General features: G+C 42.2%; 1 protein-coding gene across 1 annotated transcript in view; it reads right to left on the minus strand.

Moving 5' to 3' along the window:
• WASL (WASP like actin nucleation promoting factor) overlaps window positions 1-23,673 on the minus strand; it is a 70,877-nt gene that overhangs the window by 39,264 nt on the left and 7,940 nt on the right. Inside the window, exons 2-3 of the mRNA XM_083182851.1 lie at window positions 2,510-2,644; window positions 1,689-1,775 (exon numbers count right to left, since the gene is read on the minus strand). Of these exons, the coding sequence (XP_083038977.1) occupies window positions 1,689-1,775; window positions 2,510-2,644 (222 nt within the window). The remainder of the gene's footprint in view (window positions 1-1,688; window positions 1,776-2,509; window positions 2,645-23,673) is intronic.

The raw sequence follows: 23,673 nt of genomic DNA on the forward strand, positions 1-23,673 counted from the left end.
GCACAGTACACAATAAACATCAAGTGAAAATTTAAATAAACTATAAAAAATAAAGGATTACAGTCCTTACTGTGCGTGTGAAGTATTTCTCCTTTTAGAGAGGTATTCCAAGGATACTCAGTGTTCAGATGGTGGATCCTTTGCCCTTCCAAATTGTGCATAACATTAAAAATGTATATGTGGTTAGAGGGTCATACATTGACAACAATTGATCTGTGTATTTAGTGCTTTTTAGAAGGTATGGGCTTACCCAACTCACTCTGAATAGAGATATTTTCAAACTGTTTAACGGTTTCTTTTTTGTCCAAAGCGGCTTGAGGTTCTCCTAGGTACCAGCATCGTAGGTGCGCTCCAATGTGTGCAGCTTCATGATGTGCTCCAATGTGTGCAGCGGAAAAAGAAAAAGGACAACAATGTGTAGTTCTTCAATTACTATGGTGACTAGAAAGATCCCCCCACTTCTTTCTAGTCACCATAGCAATTGAAGAACTACAACATTGTTGTCCTTTTTCTTGTTCCGCTGCACAAAGCTGGTACCTAGGAGAACCTCAAGCCGCTTTGGACAAAAAAGAAACCGTTACACGTTTGAAAATATCTCTATTCAGATTGAGTTGGGTACACCCATCCCTTTTAAAAAGCACTAAATGCACAGATCAATTTTTTTCAATGTATGACCCTCTAACCACAAATTAAGCACAAATTGTGCATCATTTTATGCACAATTTGGGAGAGGAAAGGATCCACCATCTGAACACTGAGTATCCTTGGAATTCCTCACTAAAAGGAGAAATAGTTCACACACCACAAGGACTGTAATCCTTTATTTTTTATTTATTTCAATTTTCACTTGATGTTTATTGTGTACTGCGCCCCATGAGCGGTTTTCTCCAACTGCCCCCTTTTTTTCCGAGACATACTATGTTTGAATAGGAATCAGACAGCAGCATTAAGTTCAGGTTGGAGTGAAGTGTGGAGTCCAAGCAATGAAGAGTTCTGATGCCACTGCCAGCCTTTTCATACTATTGCAATAGCAACACTCCTCTTGCGTATGGAGCGAGTTGACTGAATTTTTTCTAACCTCCTTTTAGTAATAACTGCCTCACTCTTTATTAGACTATTGGTCATACACATGGGGAAATTTAAGATAAATTTCGAAGCAATCTGGCTAGATTGCTTTGAAATTAAGCAAAAATTGCTATGTGTGTATGCCCCATCGCAACAGCGATGCACAGTACCATTCGGTCACCATCTCTAGTCATCGCCAGTGTTCGATCACCAAAGAACACTGGTCGCGAGAGATCGCTCAGCACACATCACTGGCGCATCGCTGTGTGCTGAGCAATCTGTGTTAACTAGATCGCTCAGCACAAAGACACAGTCACCCCATGTGTATGGGGCATAACATTTAATGGCGTACACAGGCATATGCAACACAACTTATTTCCTGCCATTTTGAATCCTTTGTAAAGGCAAAAAAAGCAACATGTCAGTTTTACTCTGAAAAAAATTTTATGGCCATTTTTTTTATGATTGTAGCTTTTTAAGTTTTTGGACTATATGCTGGGATTGGACATGTTATCTGTAGAAATTGATTCATTCCTTTGTCAATATGATCTCCTTTTTACCTATTTTTGTGTCACACAAATAATTATTACACAATATAAAAAAGGGAAATGACTACTACTTACATCACCAGCAAATGTGTGAAAGTATGATCTTGGGCTATTATATACAAAATTATAATACAGCTCCTGTTCATAGAGTGGTCGACCATCCTGTAAAAATAAACAAATAAGCACATTAACCAATACCAAGTATAGAGCCATCTAAATCCAATGTAACAAGCGCAGACAGTCACTACGCGGCTCTTTGACAACGAGACTAACAACTGTACTGTGTCATCCTAAATTATCAAAATCCAAATGGACTGTAGTTGATGGAGCACAAATAAATTATAATTATATGTAAGTGTTTTACTGTATAATTATAAAACAATTATGCCAATGATTCAGATTAATGTGTGGTCAGGCATTAATAGTTTGGTAACACAGGCCTTCTTCTGAAATTTTCCTTTTCAGATTACATGCTGACAAATTCCCTTAAATTCTGACCACAATGGAGTATGGTCTAATCACTCTCAATTTGCAATGATTACTGTAATCAGACTGCAATATGGTCAGGATTAGTTTTATGTACAGCTCCCCCAATCCGCACTTATTACAAAAGGATGCAGTATAGATGTGGGAGATAGCACCTGCTGCTAAAGGGGGATTGGGCCCTCCATTTATCAAAACTGACAGCTTTAACATTGTACGTGAAAGGTTTTAATAATGACTTCATGAAGTAAAGAGTTTAGTATGTTCACCAATACCCCTTTTACACCGAGGCAAAAACCCGGGTTTTTGCCTCGCGGACCTGGGTCAGCGTTGGTGTAAAAAGGGTAGCTGAATTCCCATCATGTGCAAGCAAGTTGTACACACAAATATATGCCAGAATATGAGTGCATTACCTTTATATCATATACTCTAATGAAATAGGATCTCTTTGGATTATCTTTTACTAGGCAAACCACCCCGCAGCATTTCTTTATCCACGTTGAATTGCGATCCGATGCATACAGTTGGACAACAGCTGAATTAATAGTCTAGATTTCGAAAAATGAAAGAAAAAAAATAGATGTTACATAATGTAAAAACCCTTGAAATAAAAAAAGAAACTAAGAAAAACAAAAAAGTAGGTAAAGTTTAAAACCTATTTGCATTTTAACGCTTTGCACTAACTTGGACAAAATAGTTTTCTGCAAGATTTGTGTTTCTTTATATGTATGCATTTATTAATGAAAGCTGACAAGCTGCTTGTGCGGGAAGAAAGAACAGTTATTTAACATGTCAGTGTTCCTTAGCGGCAGAATACAAGCTTCTAAATATATCTATCTATATATCTATCTATATGAAAATAAAATACAAATAGGGTTTAAAATATCTAGAAATAGTTACCCTCGCAATTTTTACAACTTTTCTCAGTACTGATTTGCAATGTTTAGCTATACAGGTGTTGGGCTGTACACAATAACCACAATTGTGCAAGAGATTGGAGGAGACTGAAGCAGTTTATTGTTGAGTTTTATAATCTGTACTGCTGAAGTAACAGGCCATCTCAGGATAAATACCTAGACTGTCTTCAGCACTCATTCTGGAAAAACTTTTCTATCACACTACAGTAACTACAGCATGTATTACCCTGGGGAAGCGCACTCCGCTCAAGGAGAGAAAATGGACTGTTGATCACCACTTCCTGATCCTAATAACCTTACACTACAGAGATCTCTATTCTTATAGTGCAGTGTTTATCCAAACCACAGGAGTCTTCCGCTTGCTACTGGAGCAGTGACAAGCTGAGCACTGTTCTGCATCAACAGAGCCCAAAATAAGCTATCCACTCCAGTGCATGTTGATATTGTCATATGAGACCAAGATGAAAGGCATCAGTCTACTCATTTATTAATTTAGGTGGCACACACTTACACAACAGGCCAAGAAACCATGCAATGAAATAGCTAACCATAGTCACAGACTGCAATATTAATTTCATGCTGCAATAACCGATACTACTAGCAACAGGATAATAAAGGACACCATTTGCCATTTCACTTGGAACTCAAATCTAGAAATTAGCTTGAACAATAAGGCAGATCAGTAGAAGCTAGCAATAGGAAAGATATCACGGGCATTTTATTGTAAATTTACTAAAAGTGCCCATACAATGTGCAAGGGTGCTGTACAATACGATGCGCGCTCCTGTGGGCATGCCATAGCATAGCACAAAGTCTGTGCAGCCCGTGCTTTTTGAACTAGGACGCAATCGCATCTCATCGCATGCGATGTGATCTAGTTCAAACCGCACGGGAATATTGTACCATGTATGGGCATTTTAAGATGGGAGTTCTATTGAAGTTGGGATGTTGTCTATAGAATTTGTTTGGTTGCGATCTACCTTCTAGAACAGGCATGTCCAACGTTGGCCCTCCATATGTTGTGAAACTACACATCCCAGCATGCTTTGCCACAGTTTTGCGATGAGAATGCTAAAACTATTGCAAAGCATGCTGGGATGTGTAGTTTCACAACATCTGGAGGGCCAACGTTGGACATGCCTGTTCTAGAAGGTAGATCACAACCAAACAGATTCTATAGACAACATCCCATCTTCAATAGAACTCCCATCTTAGTAAATTTACCCCATTGAGTGCCATAAAGCTAAATAAAGGATTTGGAAGATTGCCACAATGCATTCAAATCATAGTTTCTAATTTTAGAAATTTAGTAATAAGGTAACCCGCTAATAGAAGTAACTTGTAATAATCTAAGAAAAAATTGTATATATTAAGATACACACAAATTCTGATCTATTGGACGAATACGATCACTATCAGAATTGTTCCAATTTCCTTACTGCAAGTCTAGGTGTATTGTAAGACTATACATACATGGAATGCATCTCAGTTATTTTATATTACATAAGTGCTGTTGTCAGGCAGAGAGAACACAGCTGGTAGGGATGGTGCCACCAAAAGTATAATGTGGTTTTAGGAAAAAAGGAGTATTACACCAAAGCGCAGAGAACACAAAAGTTGGCTGATGAGCATGCAACATTATTTTGGCTGTTAAGTAATCACATACAGTAGACTCCAGCTGTCTACTGAAGAGGTTAAATTGGAACCGGCTTCTAAAAACAACCAATGGTCATTGGAAGATGCACAGAAAGCAGGCAATACCTTTGAAATTTTGTAACTTATTGTGGTACACACTAGAGATAAATAGTTTGTATAAGCAACAAACAATGTACCTGTAGTTCACTGGTGTATGTGAACACCCAAAAAGGACCTGCAGAACATCCAATGCAACTGAAATATAGATAGATGAATCTGCACATGTGTACAGGCAAACCTGCCAACCATCCGTACACTAACTGCAGAAATCTCGGACGGCAAAACCAAATGTCCACCCAGTTGGGATGTCTGGCCAGATATATCAAAGGACTGATTGGTAAAAGGTGTACAAATTTACCTAAACCGGCCATTCAGTGGGCTTGATGGTAAGTACCCAGCCTTAGCGTATGTGCTTTTTTTAAGTGTTTTGCATTTAAATTGGAACACTATTCATTAGTTATTAATCTCTAACCAAGATCCACTTTTGTGTGCTAGCCAATATAATATAATAGTATCGGTTGCAATCTGAGCATTTCGTGACTCAGTTTGAACACCGGCTAAGGTGCTCATGGAAAGACATCGTGAATTATTGAAGTTTGAATGGAGTATGACAGTACGTGCCAAACATATGGTTTGGACAATCAGTTTCTGAAGTTGTGAGGACATTCAATATATCTCATTCTACAGTATCTTGTGTGTGCCAGGAATACTTCAAAAGACATTTCCTCCCATTGTGGACAGTGCAGTGGCTGGCCAAGGGTGCATTATGAACGTGACCCAGCAGCATCTTGACAGAATAGACCATGGAAACAGACAAAAGACACCGACAGAAATCACAACCAAATTCATTGAACAATGTACCAGACACACATCCAGCAGGTCGATGAAGCATTCTTAAACCAAAGCACTCCTGTTACAATGCCAGATCCGGTGTCACTACTAGGCTAGTAACAATGCTAACCCTGGAGGACTGGCAAAATGTGGCATGGTCTGATGAGCCACTGTACCAGCTGTTTTGGGCTGATGGTAAAGTAGGGGTGTGGAACATATTCCATAAGACCATGGACCCCTGTTGCCAACGTACCATGCAGACCAACTGTGGGTCTGCCAGTCTACATGAAGTGCTCATTGACTCACAACCAATAAGTTGCAGTGCTTGGTGACCATTTGCAACCCTTCATGGACTTTATGAAATATAACCTGACTATATTAATTTTTGCCACACAGGACATCTGGTCTCTCCAGTTATGAAGGTGTTAACCCCTTCACGACATTTGACGTATATATACGTCATGGCCGGGAAGTACTTCCCGACACATGACGTATATATACGTCATGACTTTAAACTGTCACTGCGTCTCGAGACGCAGTGACAGAGGGACGATGTCTGCTGTCCCTGACAGCAGACATGTCCCTGCATGCCCAGGGGGGGCTGCGATGCCGCCCCCCCCGTCGGCGATCGCTGTGATTGGCTGTTCAGTGTGAACAGCCATTCACAGCGTTTTCCTGTGTTACCAGCGAATCAGACGCTCGGTAACACAGGTGTCAATCACCGCCGGGCGTCAGGGGGCATGAGGGGGTCATCGGTGACGATGACACCTCACCCCACCCTCACCCCACCTGCCCCCAAGGCTGTGATTGGTCCGTGGGACCCACGGACCAATCACAGCCAAGGCGCGACATTTAAACTAACGGTGACTGCGCTGCAGACGCCATTCCGGTCTGGAATAGCGTGCAGAACGGTCACCGTGCCTGTCTGCCGTGATACCGACCTGATCCTTGCCTAATACTTACCTGATCCTTGCAAATACCTTACCTGATCACTTGATCACTGCTTGTAGCGTGCTGGACGCTTCCTGGATCTGACTTCCTGAGACTTCCTGCTGCTGCTGCAGTGTGATAGAGAGATAGAGAGAGAGATAGAGAGAGATAGAGAGATAGTGACAGAGAGAGCTATATTTTGTGTCTGCTACCCCCCCTTTTTGGGGGTGCAGGGGTTTTATTTTATATATATAACTGTCAGTGCTGCTGCAGTGTCATAGAGTGATAGATAGTGATAGATAGTGATAGATAGTGAGAGATAGAGAAAGATAGTGACAGAGAGTGATAGAGAGTGATAGAGAGTGTATATTTTGTGTCTGCTACCCCCCCTTTTTGGGGGTGCAGGGGTTTAAATAACTGTCAGTGCTGCTGCTGCAGTGTCATACAGTGATAGATAGTGATAGATAGTGATAGATAGTGAGAGGTAGAGAGATAGAGAGATTTGTGTCTGCTACCCCCCCTTTTTGGGGGTGCAGGGGTTTTATTTTATATATATAACTGTCAGTGCTGCTGCAGTGTCATAGAGTGATAGATAGTGATAGATAGTGAGAGATAGAGAGAGATAGTGACAGAGAGTGATAGAGAGTGTATATTTTGTGTCTGCTACCCCCGCCTTTTGTGCTGATCACTTTATCTGAGGTGATCAGCAACTTTTTGGGGGCGCAGAGGTTTTTTTTTTTATATATATACCTGTCAGTTGCTGCCAGTTGCACTGTCAGTTGCACCAAAGGTTGTGCACCTGCTGCCCCTCACTGGTAATCAGTGTCGCATCACTGATCACCTTTTTTTTTTGTGGGTGCTGTGTGGTCTTTTTTTAATTTTTTTTTTTACACACACTGTGATTTTGTGGGTGTCCTGTGGCCACTGTGCGCTGATCAGTGACGTACATCACTGATCAGCTTTTTCGGCACAGGGTTGATCTATTTTTTTTTTTTTTTTGATCAAATTCCTGTTGCCTTTGAGCGCTGTTCAGTGACGGACGTTACTGACCAACATCTGTGCTCAATTTTTGGCGCAGGACCTTTTTTTTGTTTTTTTAACCCCTTCAATTTTTTTTTTTTAACCCCTTCAATTTTTTTTTGTATAAAGTATTTTTTTTTTTCTGCACTACATACACACTACATACCCCCCGGGTTGAAATAAAGTTTGTACCCCCCCCTACACTATACACGTGTTGAAACATTTCACTACCAGTAACACAAAAATAAAAATGGCATCCCAAATGTCATCCCAAATGTCATCCCAGTCATCCAGAAGAATGTATTCAGTGGAGGAGGCATATGCCATGCTTGCCTCTGACTCTGACACAGCCAGTGATGCAAGCGGGGAATTTGAAGGATTCGTCTTAAGCTCCTCTTCCTCCTCCGGTGATGAGGGACCCCCTCAAAGACGCCCCCGTAGATCAGCTGAGACCCCCCCCCCAATAATTGATCTAGTATGGACCCCACCACCAGACAATTTTGAGCCCCAGGTTCCTGAGTTTTTGGCCATGCCAGGAATCCAATTTGATTCCACAGGTCTCAGAGAAATTGACTTTTTTAAATTATATTTCTCTGATGATTTTATAAATTTAATGGTGGACCAAACTAATTTATATGCCCAGCAGTTTATTGCTCAAAACCCCACGTCATCATTTGCAAGGTGGACCCCTGTAGATGCAGTAGAGATGATGACGTTTTGGGGTCTGGTGCTTCATATGGGCATAGTAAAAAAGCCACAAATTAGGCAATATTGGAGTACAGATGTTCTGTACAGCACCCCATTTTACCGTATGGCCATGACTCGGACTCGTTTTGAGGCAATCCATAAATTTATACATTACACCGATAATGCACAGTGCCCACCCAGAGATGATCCCACCTTTGACAGGCTATTCAAAGTCAGGCCGGTCATTGATCATTTCAGTGCCAAATTTGCAGAGCTATACATCCCTGATAAATGTATTAGTATTGACGAGTCCCTTATACATTTTAAAGGAAGGGTTAAATTCCGCCAGTACCTTCCCAGTAAGAGGGCAAGGTATGGCATAAAAATGTATAAGCTGTGTGAAAGCACCACAGGGTACACCCACAAGTTTAGGGTATATGAAGGGAAGGATTCAAGAATTGAACCGCCAGAATGCCCCCCCTCCCTCGTAGGTGTTAGTGGAAAAATTGTCTGGGATTTAGTGCACCCCTTCCTGGATAAAGGTTATCACCTCTATGTGGATAACTTTTACACCAGCATCCCCCTGTTTAAGGCCCTTGGTTCAAGAGGTACAGCAGCTTGCGGTACTGTGCGCAAGAACCAAAGAGGCCTCCCCAAAACGCACATTGCCCAAGTACTAAGAAGGGGTGAAAGCAGGGGAATATGCACCGAAAATATGTTGTTGGTCAAATATAAGGACAAGAGGGATGTCCTTATACTGACAACAATTCATGGAGACAGTACCACCTCCATCCCTGTACGAGGTACCAGTACCCACACCTCAAAACCAAATTGTATCCTAGATTACAATAAGTACATGGGCGGAGTGGATCTTTCAGATCAGGTACTGAAGCCGTACAGTGCCCTGCGGAAAACAAATATCTGGTACAAGAAGCTGGCCGTGTATATCATCCAGATGGCACTGTATAACGCTTACATGCTATTCCGTTCTACCGGCCAGAGGGGGACATTTATGCACTTTCAAGAGGAAGTCATAAAGGGCCTAGTATTTGGGAACCAGCAGGCAGAGGGCCCCAGTACTTCTAGTACTGGCCCCCGTATTGTACCAGGGCAGCATTTTCCCAACGAAATCCCCTCCACTGCAAGAAAGGGCAGGACACAAAAAAGGTGCAAAGTTTGCTATAAAAAGGGAATAAGAAAGGAAACTATTTTCCACTGTGAAACTTGCCCCGACAAACCCGGCCTATGTATGAAGGAGTGTTTCAAAATATACCACACATCTATGGATTATTAGGTTCATCATTTCACCGTGCTTCGGGGGTCTTGCTAATGCCATATAGCACCCACCATTCATTCCACCAGAATCTGAGCTGCAAAATCCAAAAATCACTCCTTCCCTTCTGAGTCCTGCCATGCACCCAACTGGTATTTTTTGGTCACATGTGAGGCATTGCCGTACTCGGGAGAAATTGGGGCACAGACTTTGGGGTGCTTTGTCTCCTTCATTCCTTGTGAAAATGAAAAATTTTGAGCCAGAACTGCATTTTTGTGTAAAAAAAATGTAATTTTTCATTTTCACAGCCCAGTTGTACCACAATTGGTGAAACCCCTGGGGGTTTGAAATGTACACTATACCCCTAGATGAATTCCCTGAGGGGTGTACTTTGCAAAATGGGGTGACTTGTGGGGGGGTTCCACTGTATTGGTAATGCAACATAGCACCCACCATTCATTCCACCAAAATCTGTGCTCCAAAATCCAAAAATCACTCCTTCCCTTCTGAGTCCTGCCATGCGCCCAACTGGTATTTTTTGGTCACATGTGAGGCATTGCCGTACTCGGGAGAAATTGGGGCACAGACTTTGGGGTGCTTTGTCTCCTTCATTCCTTGTGAAAATGAAAAATTTTGAGCCAGAACTGCATTTTTGTGTAAAAAAAATGTAATTTTTCATTTTCACAGCCCAGTTGTACCACAATTGGTGAAACCCCTGGGGGTTTGAAATGTACACTATACCCCTAGATGAATTCCCTGAGGGGTGTACTTTGCAAAATGGGGTGACTTGTGGGGGGGTTCCACTGTATTGGTGCTTGGGGGGTCTTGCTAATGCGACATAGCACCCACCAAAATTCCACCAGAATCTGAGCTGCAAAATCCAAAAATCACTCCTTCCCTTCTGAGTCCTGCCATGCACCCAACTGGTATTTTTTGGTCACATGTGAGGCATTGCCGTACTCGGGAGAAATTGGGGCACAGATTTTGGGGTGCTTTTTCTCCTTCATACCTTCTGAAAATGAAAAATTTTGAGCCAGAACTGCATTTTTGTGTAAAAAAAATGTAATTTTTCATTTTCACAGCCCAGTTGTACCAAAATTGGTGAAACCCCTGGGGGTTTGAAATGTACACTATACCCCTAGATGAATTCCCTGAGGGGTGTACTTTGCTAAATGGGGTGACTTGTGGGGGGGTTCCACTGTATTGGTGCTTGGGGGGTCTTGCTAATGCGACATAGCACCCACCAAAATTCCACCAGAATCTGAGCTGCAAAATCCAAAAATCACTCCTTCCCTTCTGAGTCCTGCCATGCACCCAACTGGTATTTTTTGGTCACATGTGAGGCATTGCCGTACTCGGGAGAAATTGGGGCACAGATTTTGGGGTGCTTTTTCTCCTTCATACCTTCTGAAAATGAAAAATTTTGAGCCAGAACTGCATTTTTGTGTAAAAAAAATGTAATTTTTCATTTTCACAGCCCAGTTGTACCAAAATTGGTGAAACCCCTGGGGGTTTGAAATGTACACTATACCCCTAGATGAATTCCCTGAGGGGTGTACTTTGCTAAATGGGGTGACTTGTGGGGGGGTTCCACTGTATTGGTGCTTGGGGGGTCTTGCTAATGCGACATAGCACCCACCAAAATTCCACCAGAATCTGAGCTGCAAAATCCAAAAATCACTCCTTCCCTTCTGAGTCCTGCCATGCACCCAACTGGTATTTTTTGGTCACATGTGAGGCATTGCCGTACTCGGGAGAAATTGGGGCACAGATTTTGGGGTGCTTTTTCTCCTTCATACCTTCTGAAAATGAAAAATTTTGAGCCAGAACTGCATTTTTGTGTAAAAAAATGTAATTTTTCATTTTCACAGCCCAGTTGTACCAAAATTGGTGAAACCCCTGGGGGTTTGAAATGTACACTATACCCCTAGATGAATTCCCTGAGGGGTGTACTTTGCTAAATGGGGTGACTTGTGGGGGGGTTCCACTGTATTGGTGCTTGGGGGGTCTTGCTAATGCGACATAGCACCCACCAAAATTCCACCAGAATCTGAGCTGCAAAATCCAAAAATCACTCCTTCCCTTCTGAGTCCTGCCATGCACCCAACTGGTATTTTTTGGTCACATGTGAGGCATTGCCGTACTCGGGAGAAATTGGGGCACAGACTTTGGGGTGCTTTGTCTCCTTCATTCCTTGTGAAAATGAAAAATTTTGAGCCAGAACTGCATTTTTGTGTAAAAAAATGTAATTTTTCCTTTTCACTGCCCACTTGTATCAAAATTGGTGAAACCCCTGGGGGTTTGAAATGTACACTATACCCCTAGATGAATTCCCTGAGGGGTGTACTTTGCAAAATGGGGTGACTTGTGGGGGGGTTCCACTGTATTGGTGCTTGGGGGGTCTTGCTAATGCGACATAGCACCCACCAAAATTCCACCAGAATCTGAGCTGCAAAATCCAAAAATCACTCCTTCCCTTCTGAGTCCTGCCATGCACCCAACTGGTATTTTTTGGTCACATGTGAGGCATTGCCGTACTCGGGAGAAATTGGGGCACAGATTTTGGGGTGCTTTTTCTCCTTCATACCTTCTGAAAATGAAAAATTTTGAGCCAGAACTGCATTTTTGTGTAAAAAAATGTAATTTTTCATTTTCACTGCCCACTTGTATCAAAATTGGTGAAACCCCTGGGGGTTTGAAATGTACACTATACCCCTAGATGAATTCCCTGAGGGGTGTAGATTGCAAAATGGGGTGACTTGTGGGGGGGTTCCACTGTATTGGTGCTTGGGGGGTCTTGCTAATGCGACATAGCACCCACCAAAATTCCACCAGAATCTGAGCTGCAAAATCCAAAAATCACTCCTTCCCTTCTGAGTCCTGCCATGCGCCCAACTGGTATTTTTTGGTCACATGTGAGGCATTGCCGTACTCGGGAGAAATTGGGGCACAGACTTTGGGGTGCTTTGTCTCCTTCATTCCTTGTGAAAATGAAAAATCTTGAGCCAGAAGTGCATGTTTGTGTAAAAAAATGTAATTTTTCATTTTCACAGCCCAGTTGTACCAAAATTGGTGAAACCCCTGGGGGTTTGAAATGTACACTATACCCCTAGATGAATTCCCTGAGGGGTGTAGATTGCAAAATGGGGTGACTTGTGGGGGAGGTTCCTAACTTTTAGCACTTATGGTGCCTAGAAACCTACATGGTGCCTAAAAAAAAATCTCATAAAAAGGAGGCTCCAAAATCAAGTAGGTGCTCCTTCTATTATGAAGCCTGTGGTTTGGTCAACGTGCACACTAGGGCCACATATAGGATATTTTTGAAAACAAAAGAATTGGGGGAATCAATTTTTAGTCACATTTCTCTAGTAAAATCTACTGTATTCGTTAGAAAAATGTATTAAAATTGAAACTCTGCAAAAAAAAAGAAATTTTGAAATTTCACCTACACTTTGTTTTAATTCCTGTGAAACACCTAAAGGGTTAACAAACTTCCAAAATGCTGTTTTGAATACTGTGAGGGGTGCAGTTTTTGAAATGGCATCATTTATGGGGGTGTCTCACATACAAGTCCCTCAAAGTCACATCAGAACTGAACTGATCCCTAAAAAAATCAGTGTTTGAAATTTTCTTGAAAATTTGAGAATTTGCTATTCATATTGTAAGCCTCCTAGTGTCCAAAAAAATTAAAAGGAAGTTGAAATAATGATGGAAACATAAAGTAGACATATGGTCTATGTTAGTTATTAACTATTTTGAGTGGTATGATTATTTGTCTCACAAGCAGAAAATTTAACATTTTGCAAATTGCTAAATTTTCCATTTTTTCACGATATTTTGGTATTTTTCACAAAAAAACACAGACTGTATCGACCCAAATTTACCACTAACTTGAAGTACAATGTGTCACGAGAAAACAATCTAAAAATCACTGGGATAAGTAAAAGCAAAAAAAAGTTATCCCCACTTAAGTGAGACATGTCAGATTTGAAAAAAAGGGCTCTGTCATGAAGGCACAAACTGGCTCTGTCATGAAGGGGTTAATAGGCAGGCATGCTGAAAGGCGGCAAAGTGTAGGAAGACTTTAATACTGTGCAAGCTCTTCCCACTTCCACAACTGCATATTATACAAAACCCACACAGAGAATGCCAAGTGCTCAGTTTTAGTAATGTAGATGGATGTTTGAAATAGTTCATTCATTATTCCCTTTATAAATGTCCACATCAGTGCTTTGCAAGCAAATGCCTAAAGTAAAGTTCACAACAATTCCAATTCGGCCAAAATAAAAAAAAATACAAAGCCTCAATTATAGTTTACTTTGGTCCAATGTTCTATCACGCTCTCTCTCTACTAAGCCTAAGAAATAGGAACCCAAGAAATGTGTATATTATAAATAAATGTTTGTTCAATAAAACTGATGCTTTGATTATGGTCTGTATAGATTAGGGGTGGAGTCTGTCCACTTGGTCATCCCCGTTGTAATAGTAGTAAGATAAGTTTCTTTCTAACCTGATCATATAATAAAGAGGTAGGAAAGGAGTGTCCCAATCTAGACTTTATCAACCTGTCCAAAACATTTGGCTTACACAACATATCTGGAAAATACGGAAAGGGTATGAACAGCAAAGCTTATCTGCCCACTACAAACACACACACACGAACAGGTGAACAGGACCCAAATACCTTGCAATTCACCATAATCACAAAAGTGACACCCAACTGGAGGGGGGGGGGGGGGGGGCAATTAGGGCAAAACCCTAGACCGGGAAGAACTGAAATAGAACTATAGAACAAAGAATATGGATTTTAACATTGCATCCATAATCTGACACAAAAAAAAAAAAAACATCCCAAGGACCGGACCTCAAATGCATAATTAGCTCCCACATTCCTGGCATCAATAGACCACACAAATGATACCACTAACCCCATATAATCAATAACATTATCTCCCCAGCATCCTTAGTAACTCTATCCCTCCAAACATATTTCTCTGACATTCAACAAGCACACCAGCCCATGGGTTAACAATAATCAGTCCACCTTATACCTCCAATCCAGTGTATGCTACCAGTAACCCCATACAATCATGGTTGACTTCACATCCCCAACATTATCTCTCCAGCACTCTTAGTAACTCTATCCCTCCAACCGTATCTCTATAAAATTCAACAAGTCCACCTTATCCCCCCCCCAACCCTATATATGCTACCAGTAAGCCCATACAACCAGTAACCTTATCTCTCCAGAATTCTTAGCAACTCTCTCTCTCTCTAACATTCAACAACAAGCACACTAGCTCATGGTTAAACAACCATCAGTCCACCTTAGCTCTTCAACCCTGTATTCTACATACACAATATAGAACCAAGTCTTCATCTCATGAGAATACACACCATACCAGAAAAGAGCAACTATATACAAAAAAAAAAAAAACATCACAACTACGTTAACATCTCTCCAAAAATAACGAAGCTGCAGAAAAAGGGAAGGCTTAAGCAAATAACCTTCCAATAACCTCCCACTTACCACTAGAGAACCAATAACATAACCCGACCCCACAACACTTGATACCCGAAAGTGGCGCCGCGGCCAGTGTCCGTGGAGCCAGGCACCTCTGAGGCAAGAGCCGGGAGTAAGATGCTGCGGCTGCAACGCTCCCCGGGCACACGCTAGATTAAACATCCACGAGGGAAGAGGCAGGAGCGGACTCCCAGACCAGGCAGTTTGTGCGCCCGCATTGAAGTTTCACCTCGAGGAGCAAACCAAGTGCGTGAGCACTGATAACCGCACCACTCCCCGACGTTGATAGGGTAAAAAGCAGGGCAGCGGGATGAATTACTTGAATCACGGCACCCTAGAGCATCAACATATTTTCAAGACACCCCTAGGCCAGATTCTTCTTATTGAGAAATTCAGAATTTTTTTTTAACTCAGTACATTGTGTTTATATGTCACAGTTATCTGGTGAGGGACAGGATTTGCTTCTATTTGTCCACATATATTATGATTGGCAGCCACTAGCACTGGTTTTGCCTGGTACATTGACCATAAATAATATGAATTGATCCTGGCCCACCAACCCAAGGCACCCCTGCAAGTGTCCTGAGGCACCCCAGGGTGCCTAGGCACACAGATTGGGAACCACTGGCTTATGGTTTAAAGGGGTCCGTTGATGCCCTTATTCCCCTCGGGGGTCTCAGCATTTATTTACAGACGGGCTCAATTCAGGAGTGTTACTCCAACCTATTTGCATATTATTGACACTTGTATCGTACACCTGTATGAAATAAAACATTGTATCCCAACTGGTAAATCTCATTACTAGGCATAGTCATCACTTCAGCCCAATTTCTTCTCCTTTCCATTAATGACCCGCAGGGGGTACGGGACACCCCTGAGGCTAAGCAGCGCCTACCAACATAACCCAAGGTGAGCGCAGTATATAGACCTGTTACCAGAAATCCATTTACCTGCGCCAGTAATGTATACATTACCACCATAAATATACATTGGGGGCAATGGCGGCAGTAACATATACATTGCTGGTCTGCGCCATAAAAAAAATATACATTGGTGGCCAGCGGTAGTATACGCTGCTGGTCTGCGCCAGCAAGGTTTACATTACTGGGTAGCAGTGCTTAAAGTGGTCCTGGAGAGTTAGTTGAACGTTGTTGCGTTGTCCGACTGGACCTGTACAGCCTTGCATGGGAGCAGCCTGCAACAAAGCATAATAAACCGCCCTCAACTCCAACTTGTTGATGTGTAACTTGGATTCCAATGGAGACAACCTGCCTTGAAGACGGACTCCCTGAATCACAGCTCACCAACCTCGTAGACTGGCATCCGTGGTTAACAGAAGCCAGTCCTGGATCTGGAAACACCGACCTGCCAGGAGATTGGGTGAACACGGCCACCATTGGAGCGATAGCTTGGTCTGCGCAGACAGGCGAATGTTCCTGTGCATGTGGAGGGACGACCCTAACCACTTGGCCAGGATATCCAGCTGGAAGGTTCTGGAGTGGAAACCGGGCATACTGGACTGTCTCAAACGAAGCCACCATCTTGCCCAGTAATCTGAGGCAGAGATGGACTGATACCTGTGGGGTCACGAGAACTTCCACCACCAACTGCTGAAGGGCTGCAACCTTCTCCACCGGAAGGAACACTTTCCGTTCCGCTGTGTCCAAGATCATACCCATGAACAGCATCCTCTGGTTCGGGATCAACGATGACTTTGGCAGATTCAGTATCCACCCGTGGTATGACAATATTTGCTTGGTCAGTTGGATTGCACTCAGGGCCTCCGGCGATCCTGCCTTGATTAGCAGGTCGTCGAGGTATGGAATCACATTTACCCCTTGAAGTCTGAGGAGGGACACCATCTCCGCCATAACTTTTGTAAATCTGCGCGGAGCCGTGGGCAGTCCAAAGGGTAATGCCTGGAATTGATAATGGTCATCCATTATCAATTGCAAATCTTAAAAACATTGATGTGGGGGCCAAATCGGGATGTGTAAGTAGGCGTCCTTCACATCTATGGAGGCTAGGAACACCCCTTCCTCCAGACTGGCAATTACTGAATGGAGGGACTCCATTCTGAACTTGAACACTTGAAGATATGGGTTCAAGGATTTTAAATTTAGACTAGGTCTTACTGACCCATCTGGTTTTGGCACAAGGAAAAGGTTTGAATAATAACCCTGTCCTTGTTCCTGCGGCGGCACCGGCAGAATCACTTTTGTCCGAAGTAGCCATTGTATTGCTCCTTGAAGGAGCATCCGATGCTCCGCAGAGGCCGGAAAAGCCTATCGGAAATATCTTCGGGGAGGGGGCCTGACAAACTCCAGCCTGTAGCCCTGTTAAATAAGACCCCTGACCCTGGAATCTAGGTACGAGGTATCCCACGTGTGGCTGAAGTGCGACAAATCGAGCCCCCACCTAGAGAATTTCTCGGACCCGCGAAAGGACTGCTGGGTAGGTCCTGTGAATGGAAGCTTAACGCCAGTGGACGCAGACGGGAGGAAAGTGGATATGCCCGCCATGGCCTTAGAAATCATCTCATCAAGTTCACTCCCAAAAAGTCTCTCCTGTGAAGGGCAGACTTTCCACGCTGCGTTTGGAATCCACATCCGCGACCCACTGACGAAGGTCCTCCGGGCCGACACCGCCATGGCAGAATTACACGCATGAATTGCACTTATTCTTTTTGCCCCTCACAAAAGCACCTTTGCTGTGTCTTGAATGTGGCACAGCTTTTCACCTAACTGCCACGGACATGTCCCCCAACAAACACTCTTGAATTTGTGTGGACATATGGTCCCGAAACATGTCTGTTTGAGGTGCTTGTTACTGCTTTTTTGTCAACCCCAGGGAAGGATTTAGGGTAAGGACTGAAGAGTATCTGGCACATCTGGCTTTGGTGTTTGTCCGGATCAAACCTAATTCTCAGTGTCATCAGCTACCTCAGAACCCTGCCTCTTATCCTTTACCTAGTATTTTAAGTGTTTCAGCATTTTTATTGTGATTTTTTTTACCAATAAACACCATTTTTTGAACAAGGTCTACAAAGATACCTTAATGCGAGTGGAGATCATTATCACATCGTGAGTACAGGTATGTCACCCAATTTTTAAAGATACCATTACGTGTGTTACCGCATATAATCATTGTGTAAGTGAGGTACGCATTCATTCATCACGTACCACAGTCTTATAAGGAAAAAATCCAACAGATATACACATTGTTGTTCTTTTGCTTCTGTTTTTTCACATATAAATTGAGAAATTGGTCTCACGAGAATAGTCCAGTGGGGACCTGCTAGAAAGATTGAGGCACCAGACTGCCTTCAAAAGGAAGTAGTCTATTGTATTTTATTCCAATTCACTTTTGCACCTGCAGCACCCAGGCGTTCATATAAGGGAGGAGCTAATCTAGGGTCACCACACCCCCTTTCTTATACATCAGTCGCATAAGTCTGAAGGTTAGAGTTAACAGGTTTTCCTATAAGCAGCCTCTATAGGAGCGCCTGAGATCTACCTAACAGTACATCTACATCTGGGGTAGCCAACCCTAGTCCTCGAGAGCTACCAACAGTGCATGTTTTGCAGGTTTCCTCACAGAATCACAAGTGAGCTAATTAGCTCAATCTGTGTATCTTTTAAAATGTGTCAGTGATTAATGAGTGCAGCTGTGCAGCAGCTAGGTTGTCTGGAAAATGTGAACCGTTGGTAGCTCTCGAGGGCTAGGGTTGGCTACCACTGATCTACATTGTTAATCTATGGCTTCTGTGAAACATAAGAACATTTGAATTGTCCCTATGAGCTTTAGGAAGTAAAATGTTCAAATAATAATAGAATTTTTTTTAAAAAGGCAAAAGTGTTTATATTGTACTTTTAAAAGTAAAAAAATGTTTTAGCAACAGATCAGTAAATTAGATAGTGGGTTTTAGTTTTTGAACTTTGTAAATGTTGCAGAGGATTCAAAATTCCAAGCTTAACTCCCTAAGGAAGAAAAACAGAAAAAAAAAACCTAACACATTTCCTGTTTCAAAAGCTGACTAGTCAAGTACATTCCTTCTCTGTCAAGCCTGAAGTAAGCAATCAATATGATACATTAAACATTCCAAAGCAGTTCTGTATATTGTAACAACCTGTATGTGTGACATACCACAAGAACAATATTTAAAAATACATATATCACACACACACACACACACACACGTGTATATATTTATTTTTATGTTGAAGTTAGTTTTTAATGACATTAGATGTATGATTAGGATCCTGGTCCTGTTGCAGAAAACATTTGGAACAAATCAAAAACTTCTGATTGTATTCCTTATGGATAAGTACCTGCCTGTATTTCTCAGCATTGCTGACACCATTAATCCTGACCAAATCTACAACCCCTTTTGAAATGAAGTCACAAACTTAGAGGAACCTCCACCATTGCCTCATTTCACGTATTGTACCGCTCTAATGCCTTTCTGCAAAAAAAAAAAAAAAAAAACTGCTTTTGGTTACATACAAATATTTCACATTTTGACTCATCAGTCAAGAGCAGCGGTTCTCAAACTGTGGGTCCTGACCTTCTTAGCATGGGGTCGCGACTCCATGGTGCTGACCACTTTTCTAATCTCAGTCAGTGATTCAAGGAGTTGTTGAATGGTCTTATTTTAGACTCCTCCCATCATTTTGTGCCATCACAATGCTGCCATGCATGTGATGTCATGACCTTCTGCAGTAACTTTGCTGGGCTCCTGTAATTATTTTATTGTCTGATGGGGTCCCAGTGCAAAATAGTTTGAGGACCTCTGGTATAGAGTACCTGCTAGGTTTTCATGCAAAGTTGAGTTGCTTGGCCTTGTTTCCATGTCAAAAGTATTGCTCTTTTGCCCAAAATTCTAAGACGACCACTTCTGCACAGACTTTTAACTTATGGCCAGGTGTACCAGTGTCTCACTGGTTTCTTCCAGTTCTGAGCTGATGGCACTGCTGCACATCTTCCTCTTCCTGAGGGAAGTAAGTTTGTGTTGTCTTTCATCTCATAATGCAAGTTTCCTTGGCCAACAACTGTGTCTATGGTCCTTCACATTGTCAGTTTGTTTGTGCTTCTTCAAAAGAGCTTGAACAGCACAACTTGAAACCCAAAATCTTTGCCTGGGAGAGACTTTGCTGATGCAGTATAACTCCAATTTGTATTGTTGCTGTGCTCAGTCTTGCCATGGTGCATAACCTGTGATATGAAAGTCTACAATAACCTCGCCCAGTTTTAAGCCTTCTACACAGTGTTTATTGTGCTTCAATATACATACTAAAATTATGATCATTTTGTATGATTAACCAATTATGGTAGGATTGATTAAGCCTACACCTGACTATAATCCAGACTTCGTTCAAGAGTAACTAGAAGAATTGGCCTCTTTCAGCAGAATAATGTACCTTACCACATAAAAAGAAAATGTCACTAAAAAAAAGTGTCAGTAGTTAATGAAACAGGACAGAGGGCCTTATTTTGGTTCACTCTTTCTGACAAAATCCTTCTTAGATGGACAAAACCATGTGCACTGCAGGGGGGCAGATGTAAAATGTGCAGAGAGAATTAGATTTGGGTGAGTTATTTTGTTTCTGTGAAGGGAAAATACTGGCTGCTTTATTTTTACACTGCAATATAGATCTCACTTTGAAGTAAAACCCCACCCAAATCTAATTATATCTGCACAAGTTACATCTGCCCCACCTGCAGTGCACATGGTTTTGCCCATCTAAGAAGGATTTTGTCAGAAAGAGTGAACTAAAATAAGGCCCAGAGTCCGAGGTAATGACTAGGCCTCCAAGTCCAAACCATGGTGGCACCATATTGCAACTTAAATCACTTTAAGGATCAGAGGATTTTTGAGTCTTGTGGAGTCCAGCCTAAACCAATCAAAACTCTTTTGGCAACATTAGGGGGACCTACACAGTATTAGGCATGTGGTTTTAATTGTATTGTTAATTGGTACAGATGGTCCTTGTGCCTCATTACCAGGCATGTGAGATTGACATGAATACTAACTTTCACTTTTAAAGGCCAGGAATCATGGTACCATGTCCAGCTAGAATCATGTGCCAGAAAAACTGAGAAAGTGGTTTGCTTTTCCAGTACATACCACCACACCCCTAAAATCGCAGCACACATTGTACCATCTGACTGGCATACAACATTTCTGAAGATAAAGGCAAAATGCATTTCTGTGGCCACAAGTAAAAATCAGCATCTTAACAGGTAGGAATGGGCACGTTCAACATAATGCGCCACTACACAGGTTTGTAGGCATCAGATTATGGCTAGAAGAGCATGCGTAATGGGCCCTACACACGGAGCGATATTTACATAATTTCATTGAATTACTCAGAAAAGTACTGAATAAATCGCCTTGTGTGTAGTCGGGTTGGGATCCTTTGGTCTACAGCATGATGGTCAACAGTCATTAGGTCGACATGGGAAAAGGCTGACATGGTTCTTGGTCGAAAGGTCATTAGTTCGACAAGGTCTAGGTCGACATGGGGTTTATCAGTTTTGTTTTTTACCTGAATGTCAACACAGTCGACATGGACACAGTTTAAAGTGCACTGCATCCCCTCACATTGCTCACAATGATTCGGGCACGGTGCCTCGCTATGCTCCACACACTATTTTATTCTCCCATCACGCCCTAGTGGATGATAGGGCATGAAATACCGCCTGTCAGCACAAAAAAAAAACAGTGAAAAACCCCATATCGATCTTTTGACTGTCGACTTAGACACTGTCGAACTAATGACCTGTCGACCTAGAGCCGTGTCGACCTTTTCCTATGTTGACCAGGACCCATGTCGACCTAATGGTGTCAACTTAATGACTGTCCATCATCATGCTGTAGACCGAATGACCGCATCCCGTGAAGTCTACATAGAGATTTAAATGCGCAGCCCGGCGGGTCTGTATCTGGCGCTGATAAAACAGGCACACAGGTTATTAATCGGTCGGGGACGATGATCTCAGTGATTGCTTAGCACACATAGCTGGCGCATCGCTGTGTGCTGAGTGATCATACCGAGTGTTTTGAGCGGGTCGCTATGTGTGTGGGGCCCATTAGAGTTTGGGATCATTAGGTGGCCAATTTGTTTGCCAGTAGAACATGGTATGTATTTCAATATGAGAGTTTAGGAGTAGTATCCGGAAAAACCCCAAAAGCTCATACTCAGATAGTGTGAAGCAATGAAAGCAATCCAGATGCATTTCTGTACGACTGTAGCGGCTTTATACATTCTTTGGCAAAGTAACTGGGAATGCAAGCACAATTGGTGATTTAGCGTTGAGTTCAGTGAGAAAATTCTTACAGCAGTGCAGGTAAAGGTTTACATGCCCTTTTAAATAGGAAACATGCAGCACAACAAAAATATGCAAACCTTTGCCTATAAAAAAAAAAAAAAAAGCAAGAATGTACAGTCATTCTATTAATGTTATGGACGCATATCTTCCCTGGCTAGTTAAAAGAACTAGACTACTTCTGCTGTACATTTGACAGTCTCTGGAATTGCACAGATCTGTTGACACCGGTTGTAAAATAGATTGTAGCAGGCTTCTAGGGCCAATTCCCCCCAGTCACAGGTATGTCACAAAACTGGTTTCTCCATTTCTTAGCAGGTAGTAAGAAAAAGTTGGGTGTTTTAGCAAAATAAAACAATACTTTCTGCATATACATATTGAGCCCAGTCCCACAAAAAAAAAATACCTGTAAATAAAACAAAGTTCATCATTTATACCAACTCCTCACAAATGCTTAACAGACCTGGTCCACCAAAACAAGCTTACATTTTTCTTTGTGTTCCTTTCAGGAAGGCGCATAACCTTAATGGTTTTACATTTAGAATTAGACCTCATGGGATCCAAGGCAAGATACCAGTTTGGGGCCATCTATATTCCTATATTTGTGGCTCTTCGTGTTCTGTTGGATAGATGTTTGGCAGAGGAGAAATTGATCAAGAGATTTGGAACAGCTATGAAAAGAATGCGTCCACCTTTTGAAGTCTTTAGTATCACCATGGGATCTAAACGTATTACTGACTGTCCTGTCAAAGCAACCGTTTCAACCTTTCTGATATTTTGCTCAAATTTCTTACATGGAAGGTGGTCTTCCTTGTAGTGATCACTTCGGCTAAAAGGGTAAGCTAATAGCAAGCCCTTTGGATAGAGTGGCTCTAAAAACGCATCCAGATTTTCTGCCTAAATAGTTTCAGCCTTCCATCTCAACCAGGAGATTACGTAGCAGAGCTTTTATCCTATGCCAAAAAATGAGGAGAAGAAGGAATGGCCCATTCTGGATCTGGTGATTACATTACCAAGGAGTAGGATTCGTAAAAACTCTGATTGTGCACCCCAAAAGCTCATACTCCGATAGTGGGAAGCAATGAAAGCATTTTTCCGGATCACTCCATATACCTGGTGATTACATTACCAAGCTTTTATAATAAGCCAGAAAATGAGGAGCAGAGGGCAACGTACATGCTGGATCTGGATCTGTTTGTAATACCCGAGTGACCAAGAAGAGGTTCGGCACCGACAAAACAGGCTATTTCTCGCTAGATTAGAGATTAGGTTTTGCTTACAAGCAGGAAGGCAAGTTGGCAACTTCTATAATAAAGGCACATTCTACTCGGCGGTATCCACTTCCTGGGCTAGGAAGGATAAGCATCAGTG

This window comes from Crinia signifera, chromosome 4, assembly GCF_055691185.1.
Source record: "Crinia signifera chromosome 4, ASM5569118v1, whole genome shotgun sequence".
NCBI classification, from domain to species: domain Eukaryota; kingdom Metazoa; phylum Chordata; class Amphibia; order Anura; family Myobatrachidae; genus Crinia; species Crinia signifera.